At 43.0% G+C, this 22,210-nt stretch overlaps 1 protein-coding gene across 2 annotated transcripts in view; it reads left to right on the top strand.

Moving 5' to 3' along the window:
- LOC115101217 (glutamate receptor ionotropic, NMDA 1) overlaps nucleotides 1-18,224 on the top strand; it is a 28,216-nt gene extending 9,992 nt beyond the window's left edge. The window contains exons 7-21 of one of the 2 annotated variants that reach the window (XM_029620531.2): nucleotides 173-347; nucleotides 456-600; nucleotides 835-921; nucleotides 2,048-2,186; nucleotides 2,701-2,828; nucleotides 3,448-3,612; nucleotides 3,754-3,872; nucleotides 4,234-4,346; nucleotides 4,598-4,746; nucleotides 5,010-5,167; nucleotides 5,679-5,840; nucleotides 6,105-6,214; nucleotides 6,574-6,719; nucleotides 11,676-11,789; nucleotides 15,081-18,224. In XM_029620531.2, coding sequence (XP_029476391.1) covers nucleotides 173-347; nucleotides 456-600; nucleotides 835-921; nucleotides 2,048-2,186; nucleotides 2,701-2,828; nucleotides 3,448-3,612; nucleotides 3,754-3,872; nucleotides 4,234-4,346; nucleotides 4,598-4,746; nucleotides 5,010-5,167; nucleotides 5,679-5,840; nucleotides 6,105-6,214; nucleotides 6,574-6,719; nucleotides 11,676-11,789; nucleotides 15,081-15,149 — 1,979 coding nt within the window. In that variant the 3' untranslated portion in view covers nucleotides 15,150-18,224. The remainder of the gene's footprint in view (nucleotides 1-172; nucleotides 348-455; nucleotides 601-834; nucleotides 922-2,047; nucleotides 2,187-2,700; nucleotides 2,829-3,447; nucleotides 3,613-3,753; nucleotides 3,873-4,233; nucleotides 4,347-4,597; nucleotides 4,747-5,009; nucleotides 5,168-5,678; nucleotides 5,841-6,104; nucleotides 6,215-6,573; nucleotides 6,720-11,675; nucleotides 11,790-15,080) is intronic. The other variant, XM_029620537.2, reaches the window with a different exon arrangement.
- Nucleotides 18,225-22,210: the final 3,986 nt, after the last annotated feature.

The following is a 22,210-nucleotide window of genomic DNA, read 5'->3' as shown; positions in this document are numbered from 1 at the left end:
AGAGCAACAGGTTGGTGCTGGATCAAAAACTTGCGGTTGGACCTTTCCTCGTGATGGCTGAACAAGAGGTTCCTATAAGTTTTTAGTGTGTGTATTGCAAAAGGATCCGGATGGTTGGTAGTCTAGCAGGTCACTGATTTATTTTGTTCTGCTGTTGGTGTGATGTGAGCAGGTCTCATTGGCCTCCAGCTCATCAACGGCAAGAACGAGTCGGCCCACATCAATGACGCAGTGGCCGTGGTGGCCCAGTCCATCCAGGAGCTCTTTGAGAAGGAGAACATTACTGAGCCGCCCAGAGGCTGCGTGGGAAACACCAACATCTGGAAGACCGGGCCCCTCTTCAAAAGGTACATTTGTATAATTTAGGAAGACACCAACACACAAACACTTTCTCACTCTGCCTATTCCCCTACACTCTCACACTCAGATCTACTTCAATTTCTCCTCTTGCTCAGGGTTCTGATGTCATCAAAGTACCCAGAGGGCCTCACTGGACGAGTGGAATTCAATGACGATGGCGACAGGAAGTACGCTCACTACAGCATTCTCAACTACCAGAAGAGTCGACTCATTCAAGTTGGGATTTACAATGGAACACAGGTAACTTCATGGCAACAGTGATTATTTCTGTTTTTACTGTGATCTTCCTGTCTATTGCTATTACACCTCTATGAAGAAGTAAGCATGGTAGTTAGAAAGCAGGTTTTATTAGCTAGATGCTGAGCTGTTGCTAAAGCAGCTGACTCTTCAGTATTGGACTCCCCTGTGCTTGGCGCTCATCAGGTCCACACATTATGTCAGCACTCCTCTAATCATGGTGTCATGACCATGTAGGTGGTGATGAATAATCAGAGGAAGATCATCTGGCCGGGAGGAGAGACAGAGAAACCGCGGGGCTTTCAGATGTCCACGAGACTAAAGGTATCACATTTTACCCTCTTCAAACAATGATATTCCGTATATACAGTATATATATGCTGAACAAAAATATCAATGGAACATGTAAAGTCTTGGTCCCATTTTTCATGAGATGAAATTAAAGATCCCAGAAACTTTCCATATACACAAAAAGCTTATTTTTCAAAAATGTCGTGCATGAATTTGTTTACATCCTTGTTAGTGAGCGTTTCTCTTTTGCCAAGATAATCCATCCACCTGACAGGTGTGGCATATCAAGAAGCTGATGAAACAGCATGATCATTACACAGGTGCACCTTGTGCTGGGGACAATACAAAGCCACTCTAAAATGTGCAGTTTTGTCACACAACACAATGCCACAGAAGTCTCAAGTTTTGAGGGAGCGTGTAATAGGCATGCTGACTGCAGGAATGTCCACCAGAGCTGTTGCCAAAAAATGTAATGTTAATTTGTCTACCATAAGCCGCCTCCAACGTCATTTTAGAGAATTTGACAGTACGTCCAACCGGCCTCACAACCGAAGACCAACTATGCCAGTCCAGGACCTCTTCACCTGCAGGATCATCTGAGACCAGCCACCTGGACAGCTGATCAAACAGGAGTATTTCTGTCTGTAGTAAAGCCCTTTTGCAGGAAAAAACTCATTCTGATTGGCTGGGCCTGGCTCCCAAGTGGGTGTGCCTATGCCCTCCCAGGCCCACCCATGGTTGCGCTCCTTTCCAGTCATGTGAAATCCATAGATTAGGGCCTAATGAATTTATTTATTTATTTCAATTGACTGATTTCCTTATATGAACTGTAACTCAGTAAAATCGTTGAAATTGTAACATGGTGCATTATATATATTTTTTGTTCAGTGTATATATATATATATATATTGTAAGTTAAACAACGCTTTATATCTTACAGAATCTTCAATGGAATGGGCCTGCAAAGGATTCTACTGTTCTTTCTCTCTCATTCTCTCTCATTTTCTCTCTCCATTTCTACCATGTGTGTGTGTGTGTTTTATGTGTTCCTTGTTGGAGGGGTTGTTGTCTGGAGGGCTGGTGAAGTAGAGCTCCCTCAGGGTCAGTGTGAGCTAAAGCCCACTGTGTGATAAACAGCATTCTCTCCCGTCTGTTATAGATAGTGACCATACACCAGGAGCCCTTTGTGTATGTGAAACCCACTGAGCAGGATGGAACCTGCAAGGAGGAAAAAACCTTAAATGGAGTGGCAGATATTAAAAAGGTGATCTGCACTGGACCAAATGAGACCATCCCAGGTAACACAACAGGGACGTTTATGATATCACTGTGCTTTTACTACGCCCGCTAAGTACCAACTGGAGATGCATACATATATATGCAGTAGGTATCTATATATGTATGCATGTTGCTGATTGTGCCTTTGTGTGATTGTTGGCGTGTGTGTGTGTGTGTGTGTGTGTGTGTGTGTGTGTGTGTGTGTGTGTGTGTGTGTGTGTGTGTGTGTGTGTGTGTGTGTGTGTACAGTGTGTATGTACAGTGAGTGTACATTGTGAATACTGTATGCTAGAGTGTTTGCTTAAATGTTTGCAAACAGTGTGGGCATGTTCCAGCCTGTTTTAAGCAAAGAGTGTATGTGTGTGAAGTCTGGTTGCAGTGAACATATGTGCAGTGTGTTACTGTATTATTAAGTGAATGGGTGATTTTGGTTGAATAGTGTGTGGGCAAGTGATGTCTGGTGTTATAAAAAAAGATTTTTAAAATGTTGATTGATTGATTGTAACTTGCAACCCTCTGCTGGTTTGGTTACAGGACGTCCAATTGTACCTCAATGTTGTTATGGATTCTGTATTGACCTACTTATCAAGTTGGCTGGAACCATGAACTTTACCTATGAAGTACACCTGGTGGCTGATGGGAAATTTGGAACACAGGAGCGGGTCAGTTCCTATAAAAACTCAGACTTCTCTCTAGATAGAAAACCTTACTGGCCAAAAATGATTTGACCAACAATTGTCTATTTGCATATATTTATATTACATTCTATTAAGTAAGTTATGAAGCAAATTACACAAATCTTATCTCTGAGATGTGCTTTTTGCAGTTGTAACGTTTTGAAAATTACACAGAATCCTCTTATGTTACTGCACTCACAAAAACTGTTTTCACTAACTAAATCACTAACTAAAATAAGTCGTTTAGCCGAGAGAGCCATGGAAACCTAGGGTCCCACCACATTGGGGACTTTAGTTCCATGTTGGAGGGACAAGGTGGTGGTGAGACCCACGCTGATCTGTCAGGATTTACTGAACAAGCAAGATGGGCTGAATGGAGCTTCTCTGGAGAGCCAAGCTCAGTTACCACATCTCTGAGCCAGAGAATACCATTCAGACCATACTGCTCATTTTCATTTGGGTTAAAGGCACCCAGGTTTTCGCCTTTGGCTACTCACCAGAGTCAAGAGAGGGCTTACTTGTTGTTTCTGATATAGGACAATTCATTCTGAAATTCATTGTCAGGTTGGTTTGGTTATTAACATTTTACATCCATCTACCACAGGTGAACAACAGCAACAAGAAAGAGTGGAATGGCATGATGGGAGAGCTCCTGGGGGGTCTGGCAGATATGATCGTTGCCCCGCTGACGATAAACAATGAACGAGCCCAGTACATCGAATTCTCCAAACCTTTTAAGTACCAAGGCCTAACCATCCTTGTTAAAAAGGTATGTCCCCGAATTCCTCCCAAAACCTATGAGACAAATTGAAAGTTCATACAGACTATACCTGATTTAGTCCTCATTGCAGATGGGATGGTTGTAGACTGTAAGTGGTCTGTGAATGACTGTCGGTGCTGTGTGTTACAGGAAATCCCTCGCAGTACACTGGACTCGTTCATGCAGCCGTTTCAGAGCACACTGTGGCTGCTGGTGGGTCTTTCGGTGCATGTGGTGGCGGTGATGCTTTACCTACTAGACCGGTTCAGGTACAAGGGGATCCAGGTGTCCGTCTGTCTATATGCGTGTATATGTGTGTGTGTGGGTGGGTGCGTACTTGTGGGTGCATTCGTGCACACGTGTTTTTGTGTGTGTGTGTGACATACTCTACCTCTGCTTATGCTCCAGACCTCTCCAGATGCTTCACAGTGGATGAGGGGACAGAGGTGAAGACTGGCTCCAATCATTCCACTGCTCTGCTCATCTGGCCTTCTCTCTCTGTTTTCTTTCTGTGCTCTAGCTCGCTCTTACGTAGCCACTTACACAGACTTCCTCCCTGTCTGGTGTTGCCAGGGTTTTCTCCTCTGTCTTCTCGTGTATGTCTCACTTCACATCTTGCTCTCTCTCTAGCCCGTTTGGGAGGTTTAAAGTAAACAGTGAAGAAGAAGAAGAAGACGCCCTCACCTTGTCGTCAGCCATGTGGTTCTCCTGGGGAGTGTTGCTTAACTCCGGTATTGGAGAAGGTAGGAGAATTACTATCACTAAATAACCGCTAAAGATCAGTACAGTTGTTAGTATACTAGCTAGTTGGTGTACTATTTCTGCAAATACTACCAGTTTGTGATACTGATATTAACTGTGGAAATATTAGTGTTGCACGTCGATAAATAATGTCATATTTGGGAGATGCTACACATACATCAATATATTAAGCCACATTTGATGTCCCATAGAGTGAACATATTGTAATGTTTTATGGGCTTTTCTTATCTAGGCGCGCCGCGCAGCTTCTCAGCGAGAATCTTGGGCATGGTGTGGGCCGGCTTTGCCATGATCATAGTGGCATCGTATACTGCCAACCTGGCTGCCTTCCTGGTGCTGGACCGGCCTGAGGAGCGCATCACCGGCATCAACGACCCGAGGGTGGGCATCAAGAAATTGTCCTGCTTTAAATACATACAGAGAATCTTAGAGTACACCTCTACCTCGATAACTTGTGGATAGTAGGTTACATACTACCAAAAATGTACATGTTTAGCGAGGTGCGAAAATTATTGGGGTTTAAATGCTGTAAAGTAAGTGGTTGTGTAGCGTCAAAAGTTTTAATTTTTACAGAATTCCAGAATTGGTCAACTCTGTGAATGCTGAATGTAATGTTCCCTCCAACCATTCCTATCCTTCAACAGCTGAGGAACCCATCAGACAAGTTCATCTATGCCACAGTGAAGCAGAGCTCTGTGGACATCTACTTCCGGCGGCAGGTGGAGCTTAGCACCATGTACCGCCACATGGAGAAGCACAACTACGAGAGTGCCGCTGAGGCTATCCAGGCCGTGCGCGACAAGTGAGTCCCGGCCGGGCCGGCCTGGCCTGGGCGTGTCGGCCGGAGCTGGTCAGATAGCCAGGTTAGGGAGAGAGAGAGAGGGTCAGTCAGTCAGACCTGGGGGTTGTGGACCTCTGGAACAGTGAGACCCAGCAGGTCTTACTGCAGCGCTCCTTCTGATCCAGGCCCATCATCCAGCCAAGACAGATCCAGGCTCAGACTTAGAACAGGGCTGCATGAACTGTGTCAGTAGCACTGACACCAGTCTATAGTTGAGCTAACGTTGAGTTGAGGAGCACCCTTTTTCAGGTTTTATCCAAGACGAGCTTCTTTGAGGTGGGGAATCCAATGGGGGACGCGCCGTCGTCCGTCCGGCATTGGATTTCATTTTTCAAGCGGCGGTAGACATGGCTGGTAAACGCTGACTCACACGCTTTGTGTGGCCAAAGGGGAGCCGTAAATGTGTGTTGTGACAATCACTGTACTGTTGCACCGTAACCCCCTCCTCCCCCCTGCCTCCCTCCGCCAACAGCAAGCTGCATGCTTTCATCTGGGACTCTGCGGTGCTGGAGTTTGAAGCCTCGCAGAAGTGCGACCTGGTGACCACGGGAGAGCTGTTTTTCCGTTCGGGCTTTGGCATAGGCATGCGCAAGGACAGCCCCTGGAAACAGAATGTGTCCCTGGCCATTCTCAGGTCTGTCCCAGCTCAAGCAGCATTGTGTGTATGTTGTTATTTTTCTTTTTCTTTTTTTACCATCCGACACACAGCTGTGTCAGCTCTCTTCTCTCTCTGTATCTCCTCATTCCTGCCCTTTGTCTGTCTGTTAGTCTGTCAGTCAGTCTGTGTTTGTTTGTGTCGTCTGTGTTAGTGACATTCTGGGATTTCTCTTCTGGAGTGTATGGCTTGGCTTTTTGTTAACTGTCTTACCTCTCTGCCCACTCCCCCCCACCCCTGCAGTTCCCATGAGAATGGCTTCATGGAAGATCTAGATAAAACCTGGGTGAGATACCAGGAGTGTGACTCACGGAGCAATGCCCCAGCCACACTCACCTTTGAGAACATGGCAGGTAGGGTTCCTCTTTTGGGTTTTAAGAAACCTAAAAGTGATTGGACAAAAACTACAGTGGTAAGGTACTGTAGCCTTTTTTTTGTCCAATACTTTCTTTTTTTTTGTTACGTGAAGTGTGTACTGTTAAAGTAATTTGTTGTGGGTTACTGTAGTTCTAGTTGTTATAGTTGTGATCCTAATATCAACTTGCAAGGTTTGCAGCGGACGGCGTGAAGTGGAAGCAGGTCGACGAAAGGACAGCAACCGTTGACCTATTAGACTAGATTCACACAGACACAGTCATGGTCAGTGGGTTGCGGTCAGTGTCAGACGGCGACTCACCACCCATCCCTGTGTCTGTCTGTCTCTGTCTGACAGGAGTGTTCATGCTGGTGGCTGGAGGCATAGCAGCAGGGATCTTCCTCATCTTTATTGAGATCGCCTACAAGCGACACAAAGACGCCCGAAGGAAGCAGATGCAGCTGGCCTTTGCGGCAGTCAACGTCTGGAGGAAGAACCTGCAGGTATGGCATCTCTTTCCCCCCGTAAGCACTGGCACCCGGGGGGGGAAGGGCAGAGATGGGCTGAGATACGCCCAGCATAGCCCTTCCTGCAGGTTCCTCCAATACAGGTGTACGACCAATCCTTTTTTTGTGTCACTATTAGCATCCTGTGTGACCTTGTTGCCAACTGGTGACAGTCACTCACGGATTGCTGTGTCACAATCAGTGATGAAGTTGTTCCCAAGCCATTACCATGAGCCACCGTGGGTCCATCCTCCAGTCCCTTAGACCAATGGCCCCTATGTCTCCTCTCTGTGCTGCAGGACAGTAAGGAGGCCTCTGGGAGCCAAGCTGTGGGCGCATCGATGACCCCATCGCTAGTATGTAACATAGACAAGAGCCATCTCCACCCCACGTCACCCTTCGCTTTTAGAATAAGAGTTAAGCTAAACCAAAAGTAGCTCTAACATGAGAACATTTGAAACTAAAATATGCATTCCACGTTCATGGCATGAGCCAGTTAAGCCTTAACACTTACTTTAGCACGTATGCAACGCAAGAACACAATTAGCTACGCAAAATGGCCCTTCTGCGTACTTGCTTTGTAAAAATATGTGTGCAGCCCAAAATGTACAATGCATTGCAACTACGCAGAACGGCCATTTTGCGTAGCTAATTGCGTTGTTGCATTGCATACCTGCATAGGGTATAAATTTGACTTTGTATGCTGCTGCTATAATGCTTTTAGGCTTTGTAAGGTCAGATGATGAGGACATGCAGGGGAATAAGTTAGTCGATGAAAGTAATTTAAATAAGGAGAATCTCACATAACTATGAGACTCATAGATAAATCTCATGCTTTTTAATAGCTGTAACAGTGTGTTGTTACACTGTCATTTCTGACCCCGACTCTCCTATGCTTGACGTCTATACTTGTCCAGTATTTACATCACTCCACCCCCTACAGTGTTTATGGACCCTAAACATGAGAGTCCTCTCAGAGAAAGCCTGCGTGTCAGTGACTTATTTCAGAACGGTGGGCACCTAAAGATAATCAGGCAAAAACCATTCCAGCTACAGCTGAGTTATGTGCTCGCGCCTCAGTGCGTCTAGTCACTGAAGAACATGATTTGCCCTTAACTCCAATATCTTCCACTGTGAAGCGTTGGTGCCCCCCCCAACTCCCTCATTCGCCTTTCCGCATCATCCCCACCCCTACCTACCCTACCTCCAACCCTGCGCTGACCTACCATCCTCAGCAGGAGGAGCGTGGTGTGGGGGTACATGGGAGGGAGGTGACGGGGGCACGCGAGCTGAGACGGGCAGAGTGGACACTGTGAGCCTGTGATGTGGCTCTGGCAGCCAGCCTGCCCCCATGCTGGCTCTTTGTTAAGCACTCACAGAAGGTCAGTGGTGCACCGGTTGTATTGACAGCAGGGCTGGAGGAAGGTACGGTAAGATCACAGTCTCCAGTGCGTGTCAGCAAATCAATGTCCTTCCGAGACTGTCTGTCATCTACCTTACTACCAGATGTAACTGTTGTCCATGTCTTCATGTCTGTGTACATGTATAGGCACATACAGTAGACAAATGCATGCAGGCGCCCGCTGAGAAAGGAAAAGGTCTGTGTAAGATCTGTGTTAAAGACAAGGTTATGTTGACACAGTTTATTAATAATTCCAGCACTACTGAACAAAGATGTCTTCATCCATGCAAATCGTACACAGCATTATTCTCAATAGGGCCTAGAGCTAATATGGGGTTCACATGCTTTAAACAAATGACAGTTTTCTGCTCTTATTCCTTAACTGGGGTATCATGCTTGGAGTAGCAGAAGCGAGCAAATCATTGAATCGAATACAGTATGAAATGAACATGATTCAAATGAATTGTCTCTCGGTGCCATCAATGTGATTACTTACAGAGGAAGTAGAATTCATACAGTATTTCCCACTATTCAGTATACACTATTATCATAACAACAGGGTTCGGTGACAGTTTATGTCAACTTTTCCTTTCTTTGTGGGTATTTCCAGCTAGGTGTCCAGCATAATTTTTACTGCTTGTGTGTTTGTATTTTTATATTTTTGTTTGTTTTTATACTTCTGTGCATAATGCAACATGTTTGTACATCTATGCCTTCCAACACAGGTACCTCCAGAGGACGTGCAATTCTGAATAACCTGTTTGAGTCCCTCTTATCGTTCACTATGTTGCTGCTCTGAACTGCTTACACCTTAGTATCTTCTCCAGTAACTAACCGACCCATTCCAGCTAGGGCTAAATTCCATTTGGAATTTCAATTCACTTCCTGAATTGATTCAACTGAATTATAATTTACCCCAACTCTCAGCACCTTTGTTTGCTTGTATCTACTGAAAAAGCATTGTGAACTGAATCTGTCCCCCTCCCTAGTTTAAGAGAAGCTACGGTATCTAGCCGTTAGTTTTCTCTGTTGTAGCAGGTCTTATTCAGAAGTGCACTGCCTAAAAGTGGAGGAGATATTAGGAGTGAGATCAACGAAATGTCAACGAGAACTAATGCACTCTAGTGGCTGTTGTTTCCTATTGGAGACAGGAAGCTGCGGCACATGCGTCCAGTGGGAAGCTTCCTCCATTGGACCAGCATGCTTTGCATGACCGGAACTTTGCAAACACAGCACTTCACAAGCGGTCGGTGTCGATTGATGTCACGTGAGACCTGGATATTCTACGCTGAAAAGTACAACAAGAAAAAACAATTTTGACGAGAAACAGAAAAATACAAAAGAATATAAAAAAACAATGCTTTGAGTTGCTTGGGCAATGAGCATTATTTTTTCAATCTAAATGTCTCTATGCCTCATCTTTACCTCACTGATGGAGTTTTAACATGAGGTGACTTTGACCATTGACTAACGTCTAGATGTCATCTTCCAACAGGAAATCCATTTTATTTACTTTTTTCTCACTGGTGACTTGTCCATCACTCCTCAACCAATCAGCTCCACCCATCTTCCACACCACCCAATAGAACATCACCTCTTAATGCTGTGGCATTAAGATAATGGGGATGGTTTGGGTGGTGATGGGTGGCTCAAACAGAGGCCCAGTCATGTGATCTGATGACAGGGGATGTTCTGTGGGTCCAGTGCTGGCCTGGGTTGACTGTCATGCTTTATGTTTTTTTGTCTCCTTCTCTACCCCTTCCCTTATCGTCCCTGCCAAGCTCTTCCCATCCTTCCGTACCCCTTTCTACATGTTCTCAGATTAAATTCACACCACACTGCCCCCCAAGTGCCTTCTCAACTCCTAACTCACCTTACTCTCTAAATCTCTTACCCATCCACTCCTAGGGCCTCCCCATTCCCTATGACTAATACACCTTACTCTACATCTCTTACCATTTATCTAGGCCTAGGACCTCCCTAACTCCTACTCTCTACATCTCTTACCATTTATCTAGGCCTAGGACCTCCCTAACTCCTACTTTCTACATCTCGTACTATTTATCTAGGTCTATTATCTAGACCTAGGACCTCCCTAACTCCTACTCTCTACATCTCTTACCATTTATCTAGGTCTATTATCTAGACCTAGGACCTCCCTAACTCCTACTCTCTTACATCTCTTACCATTTCACCTAGCTAACCATCCCCATCCAGACCTCACAACAACTTGGCCAAAACCTTTCATGCCGCCTATCACCAAAACCTTCCCACACCCCTAACCAGCTCGCCAAAATCTCTCATATTTCTAAATTCCACCCCCAATCCCTGCTCTAACTCCAGTTAGTAGTATACTGTATATAGTACATATATTATTCCATATACTACCACCCCAACACCATCTATTTCACTCCCTAGGGAATTTCCATTATACCCAGCCACAGGTATAATGACTCAAGGAGCTTAAATTATATACTATTATTTGTTGTTGTTTATCTTATGTTGGTATGCATTTTAGTGGCTCCCCTGCCTTATAGAGCACCTTTTTATGACTGCTTGGCTTGCGATGTGGTTGTTTCCTTTGCTAGCTTTTCTATTGGCTCGTTTGGTTCCCTTGGCTTTGCTTCTGGATCTTAAAGTAATAACTATCTAATAGCAAGAAGATGGATGTTTATTTATTTTTCTTTTCTCCCCCCCCCTCCTCCTCCTCCCCCATGCAGCCCTCTTCCTCTCTAGAGACTCAGGATGTAAGAATACCTTAATATGAGCTTTTGCACATGAACACTGCCACGCACCTATAGAGAGTAGATGTGGGGCACTTTGATGGCATGAGGGAGGGAAGAAACACAGTTGATGTGTGAACATGTAAGGATATGGTTAAACATGGGTTTGGGAAGATGTTTGAACCTCCAATGAATACACTTGATTCTGTTGACTGTGACATTTCATAGTCATAGTATACTGCCCATTTAGTTGTTCCTCAGTCCTGGCTAATGTTTATTTTTCTCTCTGAAAGGTTGTGTGTCTTGGGGTGAAGGGGTGGAGGTAGGGTGGAAGTGATTATTTGATGTGTGGGTGTGTGTGTGTGGGTAAGAGTGAGTGTGTGAGTAGGATGTGGTAGATGATTAAAGCAGCATATCACAGGTGTCACCTACACATGCTCCTCAAACCATTCCAATACATTTCTAGGGGCATGGGGGTGTTTGGATGTGTCAATGCTTGGCTAGGTATTTTCCATCATGTCCAGTCCCACTATGATGAAATGGCTGCTAGTGTAAAAACATTCTGGGATGTTGGGACACATGGGATTGGCCAGACTACAGTGCCAGACAGTCCCACCACGAAAAGAGGTGCAAAACTCCTGTTGCCTCCAATATCCAATGGAGACAACTTTGTGTCGGGAAACTCACTCTCATACCACTTCAGATAGTGAAATGGAAGAGGGAGGGAGGGTGTGGAGAGAGGGTGAGTGGGTGAATGGGTGAGACTGAGACCAAGGTATCACTCCACCCCAAGAATATGAATAATTGTTCTACATATATTTATTTTAGGATAGGAAAAGTGGTAGAGCAGAGCCCCCCGACCCCAAAAAGAAAGCCTCTTTTAGGTCCATCAGTACCTCCCTGGCCTCCAGCATCAAGAGACGTAGGTCATCCAAAGACACGGTAAGGAGATGAAGAAGGGAACAACATCTTCCCTTACTCTTCCTACTCTTCTCTCTCTTTTCTTTTTTTCTACCTCTGTCTCCTCTTCTCTCTCAATCTTCCTCTTTTTCCTCTGTCTTTTCTACCGCCATTCCCATCTCTTAATTGTGAGAGAGACCCATTTCTCTCACCCATCCTACATGGCTCAGCAGCCATGGCCACATGTCTGTCAGTCCACCATCGATCAGCCATCCAACCAGATGCCATTTGTAAGCCGATGCCCCCTACAGGATGCTAGGCAGCAGTGCAGGGCAGAGCAGGGCAGGGACTTGAGCTTGTGTGCTGGCAGTGGGGAGAGCAAATGCAGGGCCAGGCTGGGCTGGCTTCATGGGATTAGTGGGTGTAGTACTGGAAGAGAGGGCAATTCAGCAGTCTGTCTTGCTTGTTTGGGCTGCTCTTCCTCCCTGCCAATGATCTGGATGTGGTTTTGACCAATTTGTCTCTTGGTGACTTTGTAGTGTGTGTATGTGTGTGTATTTGTGTTAGTCTGCTGTTTCTTTGATTGCCTGATCCTGTTCAATCCATCTTTTATACACTTAAATCCTGCACTTCCGTTTTGTTTGTTTGTTGGTTTTGATTTCAAAGCATGTGCCAACGTTATGCCATTTGCCAAAGTCAGTCAACCGTTCTGAAAACAAACTAACATTTTTTTTTTACCAACAGACCATCTATTTCAGGATTTTCTTCGTGGAGTTATATTATTAGATCTACTGTCTACTTTTGATTTGTCATGTTTACTTTGTGATGTTTGCAATCATATTGTCTGACAAAAGGATTTTCTGTGTCAATTTTGCATGCCTTTTAAGGTCTATTTCTAGGTTGTTTAACGCAGATGGTTCTATTGTGTCTTCCTCTGTTTGTTGCCTTTCTCGGCTTGAGATTCTTTGAAACATCACGCTTCTATTGTGTCCGCAGCTTAGACCCACTATGAAAAGAACTCAGGCCTTATTCACCTCTGTTTCTATTGGAGCCTTGCTGCAGCACAATAAGAGTGGGATGCTCTCTCATTTTCTCCACAGTCCAGTTGGAAGGGCCTGCTCTTTGCTGGTGGGGAGGCTCCTTCACAGTGGTCTGACAATCCAGTGAATTGCAACGTTCTCTGTTCTGCTGTTCACCCTAACATAGCTGGCTGATGTCCAGCTATGCTCAATCCGGATTTAGCTGAGAGTTGCACAGTAGATATCAAAGCTTTTTGGTTTTCCTTAATTACGTATTGGCCAAATCGAACATGGAAAAAAGGTCTCTGTTGGTCTGTCTTTGTTTGATTTTCTCTTTTTTTCTTGATCTTATATCTATTGTCTCTGACATTTAGAGTGATGTTATTCCTTTGATCCAAATCAAAACTACAAATCTACCATCCGCCACCTACTATCACCTGGAGGTGTTTCTGTAGAATTGGTCAACTATTGGAGTGGAGAAGATGGAATGACTGTTGCTGTTGTGGGAGGTTTGGGATGGTGGTTTGGGAGTTATCGTGCTCTTACACCACACAAGTTACAACTAGATTATAACCAAATATGTACCATCCTCAATCTTTGACCATTATTTTGATTTTATATAAGTGTTCTTCTTTTATATTAATGGTTATCAATGGACTTTTGAGTGTCAGTGTCCCTCACCCACATGCCACACTGCTCCTCTCTCCCTCTACAAGCATGTGAATTACTGTTATTGTTGTCAGTAGTGGTACTAGCAGTAATACTAGTAGTTGAGGTAGATGTAGTAGTATCAGTAAGAGATAGTATTTTAGTACTAGTAATTGTAATAATACAGAAGTCATCGTGGTAGTGAAGTATTGACGTGTTGAAGGGTCTCTCTTTTGCTGGTCCACCTTCGGCTAGTAGGGGGTTCTCTAAGTGATACCACTAACAGCAGGCCCCTGAAGTAGGCCCACGTGGTTGTAGCCCTGTGGCGATGCAACGTTTAGATCTAAGTGTTAGGTCTTTTGTAATTAATAGTCAAACATCTGTTTTTTTTTTATATCTGTAATACCCTATGATGATGTTGACCCTTGACTTAGCATGGTAGTTGCATCATAACTTATAAAACGCAATATGGGTCAATGCTTGAAGAAAAACATTCAACACAGCTTAAAATGAGACAATCATCAACATCTGAAATAATAATAATAATTTGGGGATTTGCGAAATTGACACACGAAATAGATTTCATCGGGAATTAAAATATGTTTTTTTCTGAAGATAGAATGGATGGAGGTACACGGTGGATTATGATTGGCTTGTACTGAAGTGACCCTGTTCATCAAGCCATTTTCTTTAAGTCTTTTCACAGTGTGAAAAGGTGATGTTAATCAGGTTTTTCCAACTTTTACACTGTAAATCGGAATCAATGGCAAAGTAAGTTGGATTTCGATTTGACATGTTGGAAACAACGCTGATGAAAACAGTATGTCTTGTAGACAGCATGATTCAGCACAGTGGTATGGTATGGAATTATAGGAAGGCAACAAACTTTACAAAAACACTCCCTTATATTTTGCAAGATCAGTTCATGGCCATATTTGCAATGCATAAGGAACAATCCACAGCAATTGCAGTGGTTAGTGATATTGCTACTGCGTCAATTGCTAAAGGAACCATCCTTACCATTGTCAAGTATGTTCCCTGACATTAAGCCCAAGGCAGATTACACAATCAATGACACTAAATTACGCAATCCCAAAGTCACAGTTGCCATAGTAACTGAGCACCTGCATGGAGCTGGGTATGTTGCTACCCAGCACTGTAGATACCCATTAAAATCAACAACTCTGCTCCTCTGGAGTACAGTGAAATATGGCCTGGAAGTAAGAGTCCAACTGCACAGCACTTTGAACCAGCCGAGAGGCTCAAGCATAAACCATATTTTTCTCTCAGCTTAGCTGCGGAAAATTAAACAATGTCTACATACAAATGAGTGGTCTTGTTTTTTGGCTGATTCAACTGTGTTCTACGCTCTGGGCATTACCTCCACACCACTGTAGTAATATGATAACCCTCCTCAGACAGAGCAACCAACACATGTATTCCCATGGTTGTATTGTACTAATCTGAGAAACCCACAATGGAACCAAAATGTTTCCACCTTTCCTAGCTACACTGCCTTTGGGGGGGGGTTATAAAACACCTCTGCTTCGACGATTTCGACTGAAATGGAGCATAGATGTTCTCTTCTATATCAGACTTCTGTTTAGGGCTTTTGTAGGGGACTGACCGTGGCTCAGTTTTTCTCATGTTCTCTCAATCTCTGCAGCAGTACCCACCCACCGACATCACGGGCCAGCTCAACCTGTCCGACCCGTCTGTCAGCACGGTGGTGTGAGAGGGACAGAAGGAGAGAGAAACATTCACTCCTTGGAGAGAGAGAGAGAGAGAGAGGGTGGGTGGACAAAAAGAGGCTTCCCCAGCTCGCTGCATTATTGGATCCATCACTGCTGAAGCTTTTTGTCCCATTGGCTTTACAGTGGAGCCACGGAGATAACCCTACATTGAAGAAAGGACTGATCTGATCATGGCACTTGTTATAGCTGGATCTAGCCTGGCATTAGTCAGCTCTAGGGTTCTGAGCTTACTTACACATACCTTGTTTTTTTCTGTTTTCTCTAGTCACGCTCAATTTATGCTTAAAAACAGTCCTATCTTTGTCTAATTTGACTTACTGCAGTGCAGACATTGTGGTGTTGGATACAACTACTATTTAATATATCTACATGATCAATGTTGCTGTTTGAAAAGTCCTGTTTAGTTATATGACTTAAGTAGAAAAACAAGTGGACTTAAGCACTGTACATATCATTTAACTGACAAGAACTGACTGTAACACACATTATTATTTCACAGTATGAAAGGTACACTGCTAAATATCAACGTTTAAGAAATACCTGTATTTTAACTCCACATATTTAAATAAAATATGTCTTTGATAAGTTGGACATGTTTTAATAGTGAGAACATAAACCTCTGTGCCAATATAATATTTTGAAGCAACGATACTAGAGATGGAAGCCTGCATGCATTGTAAATGCATACCCACTGGGCACAGACATCAGTTCAACGTCTAGTTTGAACTTACATTTTGTTGAGTTTTCAACTCATGTAAATTTAACGTCAAATCTACAAAACATTTCACCATGTCATTGGATATAGATAAACATTTGGGTGGAAAAAAACAGTGCTCTTACGTTGATTACTTTTTACAAGTCCAATCAGTTTTCCACATTGATTCAACGTCATCGCATAGATTTTTGGCATTGAAATGACATGGAAATAACGTTGATCCAACCAGTTTTGCCTAATGGGTAGATGCAAATGAGTATGTATTTAATGAATTATTTGTCCCCATGGTGTTAATACTTATACTGCTATTCTAATCACGTACGTTTTCTGAGATACAAAAATTGTGATCTTTGTTTAGATTTTATTCTTTGCCCCTAAATAATGAATTGAATAACTGTCCAGCCAGTATTATCCTTTGGTGCCCCTTGAAAACGTTCTGCCTGTGACGTAATGTTCACATTTACCTGTATTTGGTCCAATGAGGTCTTTACACCTTTGGTATTGAGAAAGTGGCAATACTATATTCTTATTTGAAGGGGATTTTCAGTCACTAATCCAGTTCGAAACTATAGGAAATATGTTATTTGTTATCACTCTCTGAAAGTATACTATCAATGTTTCTTAATCCTGGTCATTGGGACCCAAATGGGTGCACATTTTTGTTTTTGCCCTAGCACTACACACCTGATTCTAATAATCAAAGGTTTGATAATTAGTTGATTAGTAGAATCAGGTATGTAATGCTAGGGCAAAATCTAAAATGCCCACCCATTGGTCGTATTCCCCTGCTCAGATGTTGCTGACACATGCGAGATCTTACACAGCCTGGATAGGTATTTTACATATTAGCTTACCACATCATATGTAGTAGCAATCTGGTACCAGACTCCACAGTCGATGACATGACACGCAACCATTGGTTGATGCATGCAATGTCTGGGAAGGGGAACATGACCTTTGTTATCGGCCATATATTTGGGAACACCCTCTCCCTTGCTTTCATTAGTCTTTCTCATCTCCAGTTTCAAGGGGTTGCATCAAAGAGCCAGGTTTTTTACCCAACCAGCACTTGGTATTTCATGCAAAAACCTCCTACCTGTGCACAACAGTCTATCTTCCATTTGCACTTTGATATGTCTTACATGGAAGGAACCAGAGTGAATTGATAATTCAGCTTAACTTGCAGTCTTTGTGCTGTGAGGTTGTGTACATATCTTGGTTAGATGTGAAAACGGGCCGTTTCCCAGGCCAGTTGAGAAACAACTGTGGCATGTTGAAAGAATGACTATTGCACAGTTCTGGCATGGCACTGCACAGCACTTTAAAGGGATACTTCGGGATTTTGGTAAGGAGGCCCTTTATATACTTCACCAGAGTTATCTACTTTGCCAAGTCATGGATACCATTTTTATGTCTCTAGTATGAAGCAAGTTAGAGGTAGTTTCACGAGTCAATGCTAACTAGCGTGCTAGAAGATACCCATAGACTTCCAGTCATTGCACTAACACTAGTTAGCGATTGCGCTACCGGTAGTTAGCAACTTCATTCAAACTGCACGCAGAGACATACACATTTTATCCACGAGTTCATCTGACTGGGGAAGTAGATAAAGGGCCTCATTGCCAAAATCCCAAAGTATCCTGTTAACCGGAGGGCTTCCCCATACTGTTCCCATCAACAAGGCTGATTGAGATATTATTATGCATTCAGCAGGCAAGTACATAAAAATGTATATGAATAGTAGTAGAAAAAGGCTCACAACAGAGACTATGGTCTAATTGTTATAATATGAGTATCTCATACAAACACACATTTCTTTATTTGTTTGGTGGCCAAGTGTTTTATGAAACATGTAGATTGTAGTACTTCGCTGGAGAAAAAACAAATATTTGTCTATTTAAAGCGCTAAAACAGCATTTAGTTTCTGAATGTGAAATTTGATAATTTAAAAAGTTACTTCTGGTCATGTTCTCATTCTGGCCTATGCATGCTTATGTGTGTTTAGCAGTATTCTTGTTTGGTTCTTGAATGCCTACTGATTATTGGCCATGCAGATCTTGTTTCGTTTTCTGAAACGCATACTATGAATGCAAATGTAAATAGAATATTGCACTTGTCGTAATACTGCTGAAGATAATGTCATTTACACACACACACACACACACACACACACACACACACACACACACACACACACACCCCTCAATGACACACACACATGCACTGTACACATTTTTAAGTTTTATCTCCTCAATTATAAAGATGATATAGAAAATGATTTTCAATCAAATAATATTGTTTGTATAGATGCACTTGTAAATAAAAATGTACCTATTGCCAAATGTAATTATAGATGCTTTCATTTATGCACATATACAACGTAGCCTACACACATTGCAATCTAGCTTGGGACACAACATCTGAAGTCTGTATTGGTTGGACTCCCTGAGTTGTGCATCATTTTGGCGGGTGGCGATGGTAAATAACCCTACCACAATAGAGCCGGCAACAAGGCATATGTACCAGTAACTGCCAAAATGAAAGGAAACACCAACATAAAGTGTCTTAATAGGGGGTTGGGCCACCACGAGCCAGAACAGCTTCAATGAACCTTGGCATAGATTCTACAAGTGTCTGGAACTATTGAAGGGATGTAACACCATTCGTCCATGTGAAATTCCATCATTTGGTGTTTTGTTTATGCTGGTGGCACCGCTCCAGAATCTCCCATAAGCGTTCAATTGGGTTGAGATTTGGTGACTAAGAAGGCCATGGCATATGGTTTACATAGTTTTCATGCTCATCAAACCATTCAGTGACCGCTTGTACCCTGTGGATGGAGGCATTGTCCTCCCACGGGGGCACAGCCATGGGAGCTGAAATTAATGGCCTCCCCAGCATTTTTATACATGACACTAAGCATGACGGGATGTGTATTGCTTAATTAACTCAGGAACCACACCTGTGTGGAAGCACCTGCTTTCAATATAGGCCTACTTTGTAGCCTATCCCTAGAGCAGAATTGGGTAGCAAATTGGAGCCCTTTATTACGGCGAACAAACACACGGCACTAAGAAAACTAAACAAACACGGGTTGACTTAACCCGGCGCAAACCAGTCTGACGTGCACATACACGTAACAACAAACAATACCACACACAGACATGGGGGGAAACAGAAGATAATATACACAGAGTAATGAGGGGATGTAAACCAGGTGTGAGGGAAAGCAAGACAAAACAAATGGAAATGTGGACCGGCGATGGCTAGAAGACCGGTGACGTCGACCGCCGAACGCCGCCCGAACAAGGAGAGGGACCGACTTCGGCGGGAGTCGTGACATATGGTCCAAAAAAGTTGGATTCAGACGTTTATTTGATAGTGAGGGACACATTTCTTCACTTTACGTCTGGTAAGTACAATTCCTAGAGATTATACATTGAGCAGTCAGAGCATTAGGAACACCTCCTTGCCCTCAGAACAGCCTCAATTGGTCAGGGTGTCTCAATCTATGTCATGGAAAGAACATGAAAAAGCGAAAACCTACAGGATGGTAGCTCTCCAGGAACCCTGCAATACATACAGTATATTATGAAGGCACACAACTTTCACTGGGGATGGAGACTGTTTCAGGCAGCGGGATTTAGGACCACCCGGACACCACAGAGAGGGCGGAAGGCAAAGCTTTTGAAAGGCTGGCTGGACCAGCACGGGAGAGTTGAACAGAGGCAGCTGCAGAGCAAGCAGAGCAGCAACTGGCTACTCTTTAGTTGACTGATGTAGCTGACAAGGTAACTGCTGTATTAACTTCTTTTAAAAGAAACAAAACTAAACTAGTGTTTTTCCCAGTGCTGAGCTAATATTGTAATTGACATGCAAAGTTAGCTAATATTTCATCCCCTCTTAACTGGGGTGAATGAATTAGATAGCTACTGTAGCTACCACAGTCAGTTCAGCTCTAGCCTCTAGAAACTAGTTTTTCAACCACTCCACAAATTTCTTGTTAACAATCTATAGTTTTGGATAGGACATCTACTTTGTGCACGACACAAGTAATTCTTCCAACAATTGTTTACAGACAGAGTGAATTAGAAGTTAAATAATCTATCACAATTCCACTGGGTCAGAAGTTTAAATTCACTAGGTTGACTGTGCATTTAATCAGCTTGGAAAATTCCAGAAAATGATGTCATGGCTTTAGAAGCTTCTGAAAGGCTAATTGACATCATTTGAGTCAATTGGAGGTGTACCTGTGGATGTATTTCAAGGCCTACCTTCAAACTCAGTGCCTCTTTGCTTGACATCATGGTAAAATCAAAAGAAATCAGCCAAGACCTTAGAATGTAAATTGTAGACCTCCACAAGTCTAGTTCATCCTTGGGAGCAATTTCCAAATGCCTGAAGGTACCACGTTCATCTGTACAAACAATAGTACACAAGTATAAACACCATAGGACCACACAGTCGTCATACCACTCAGGAAGGAGATGCGTTCTGTCTCCTAGAGATGAACATATTTTGGTGCAAAAAGTTCAAATCAATCCCAGAACAACAGCAAAGGACCTTGTGAGGATGCTGGAGGAAACAGGTACAGAAGTATCTATGTCCACAGTAAAACGAGTCCTATATCAACATAACCTGAAAGGCCACTCAGCAAGGAAGAAGCCACTGCTCCAAAACCGCCATAAAAAAGCCAGACTATGGTTTGCAACTGCACATAGGGACAAAGATTGTACTTTTTGGAGAAAAGTCCTCTGGCCTGATGAAACAAAAATTGAACTGTTTGGCCATAATGACCATCTTATTGTTTGGAGGAAAAAGGGGGAGGCTTTAAGCCGAAGAACAACATCCCAACCGTGAAGCAAGAGGGAGGCAGCATCATGTTGTGGGGAAGGAGGGACTGGTGCACTTCACAAAATAGATGGCTTCATAAGGCAGGAAAATTATGTGGATATATTGAAGCAACATCTCAAGATATCAGTCAGAAAGTTAAAGCTTGGTCGCAAATGGGTCTTCCAAATGGACAATGACCCCAAGCATACTTCCAAAGTTGTGTCAAAATGCTTAAGGACAACAAAGTCAAAGTATTGGAGTGGCCATCACAAAGCCCTGACCTCAAACCTATAGAAAATGTGTGGGCAGAACTGAAAAGTGTGTGCGAGCAACCTACAACCTGACTCAGTTACACCAGCTCTGTTAGGAAGAATGGGCCAAAATTCACCCAACTTATTGTGGGAAGATTGTGGAAGGCTACCTGAAATGTTTGACCCAAGTTAAACAATTTAAAGGCAACGCTACCAAATACTAATTGAGTGCATGTAAACTTCTGACCCACTGGGAATGTGATGAAAGAAATAAAATATTAAATACATTCTCTCTACTATTATTCTGACATTTCACATTCTTAAAATAAAGTGGTGATCCTAAATGACATAAGGCAGGGATTTTTTATTAGGATATCAGGAATTGTGAAAAACTGAGTTTAAATGTATTTGACTAAGGTGAATGCAAATTTCTGACTTCAACTGTTGCTATGTGAGATGGCTATTATTACTATCTAACAGCTGTTTGTATGGAAATGTTTTGTAGACTTTTTGTCCCATTTCAACAGAAGTAAATTAATTTAGCTAGCTTTCGCCACTATTGTTAGAGAGAGCTGGCCAAAACTAGGTAGGGATTATTTTTGCCTCATTCACACTAGACCTGAATCAAACGATGAAACCAGCGGGCAAATGATTGAAGACCTATAATTCTGACATTTCTTTTGTGCAATGTGAGTTTTTATTAGAGTCAGGATAGCAATATAATGTTATCGATTTGTCAGTTTCCCTAGCTAATTGCCTACTTTTAACACTAACACAGTAATAAACAGCTCTACAGGCTTCACCGTCAGTGCACAATATTATGATCATCATGTCTTAACAGGATCAGATGGTGACATGTGTCCCAGTAAGGGTCAGACAGCCAGTCTACAGAGCTCAGGTGAATTTTGCAGAATACTAACAATAACAATATCAGTGAATGATACAAAGTTCCATCTTAAGTTGATGGTTGGACCTACAGTAGCTACAGGACAGCTTATTACAGTCTGGGATCTGATTCAATTACTGAACCATTGATTATATTCTTGGAAAATATAATGTATAAATGTTCACCAAGTAAATCTTTGTCATGCCTCATCTTAGGAGGATCAGATTGTGACGAGTCTCAGCAGGGTCAAGCAGCCAGGGAAGTCCAATCTGTGATGGAGCAGAGGTGAATTTTTGCAGATACAACACTTTATTCTCTTTGTGCAGCAACACTGGGCAACCCAGATGGTTCAAAGAT

Source organism: Oncorhynchus nerka, linkage group LG19 (assembly GCF_034236695.1).
Source record: "Oncorhynchus nerka isolate Pitt River linkage group LG19, Oner_Uvic_2.0, whole genome shotgun sequence".
Classification (NCBI taxonomy): domain Eukaryota; kingdom Metazoa; phylum Chordata; class Actinopteri; order Salmoniformes; family Salmonidae; genus Oncorhynchus; species Oncorhynchus nerka.
This window is presented reverse-complemented; position numbering and strand designations above follow the sequence as displayed.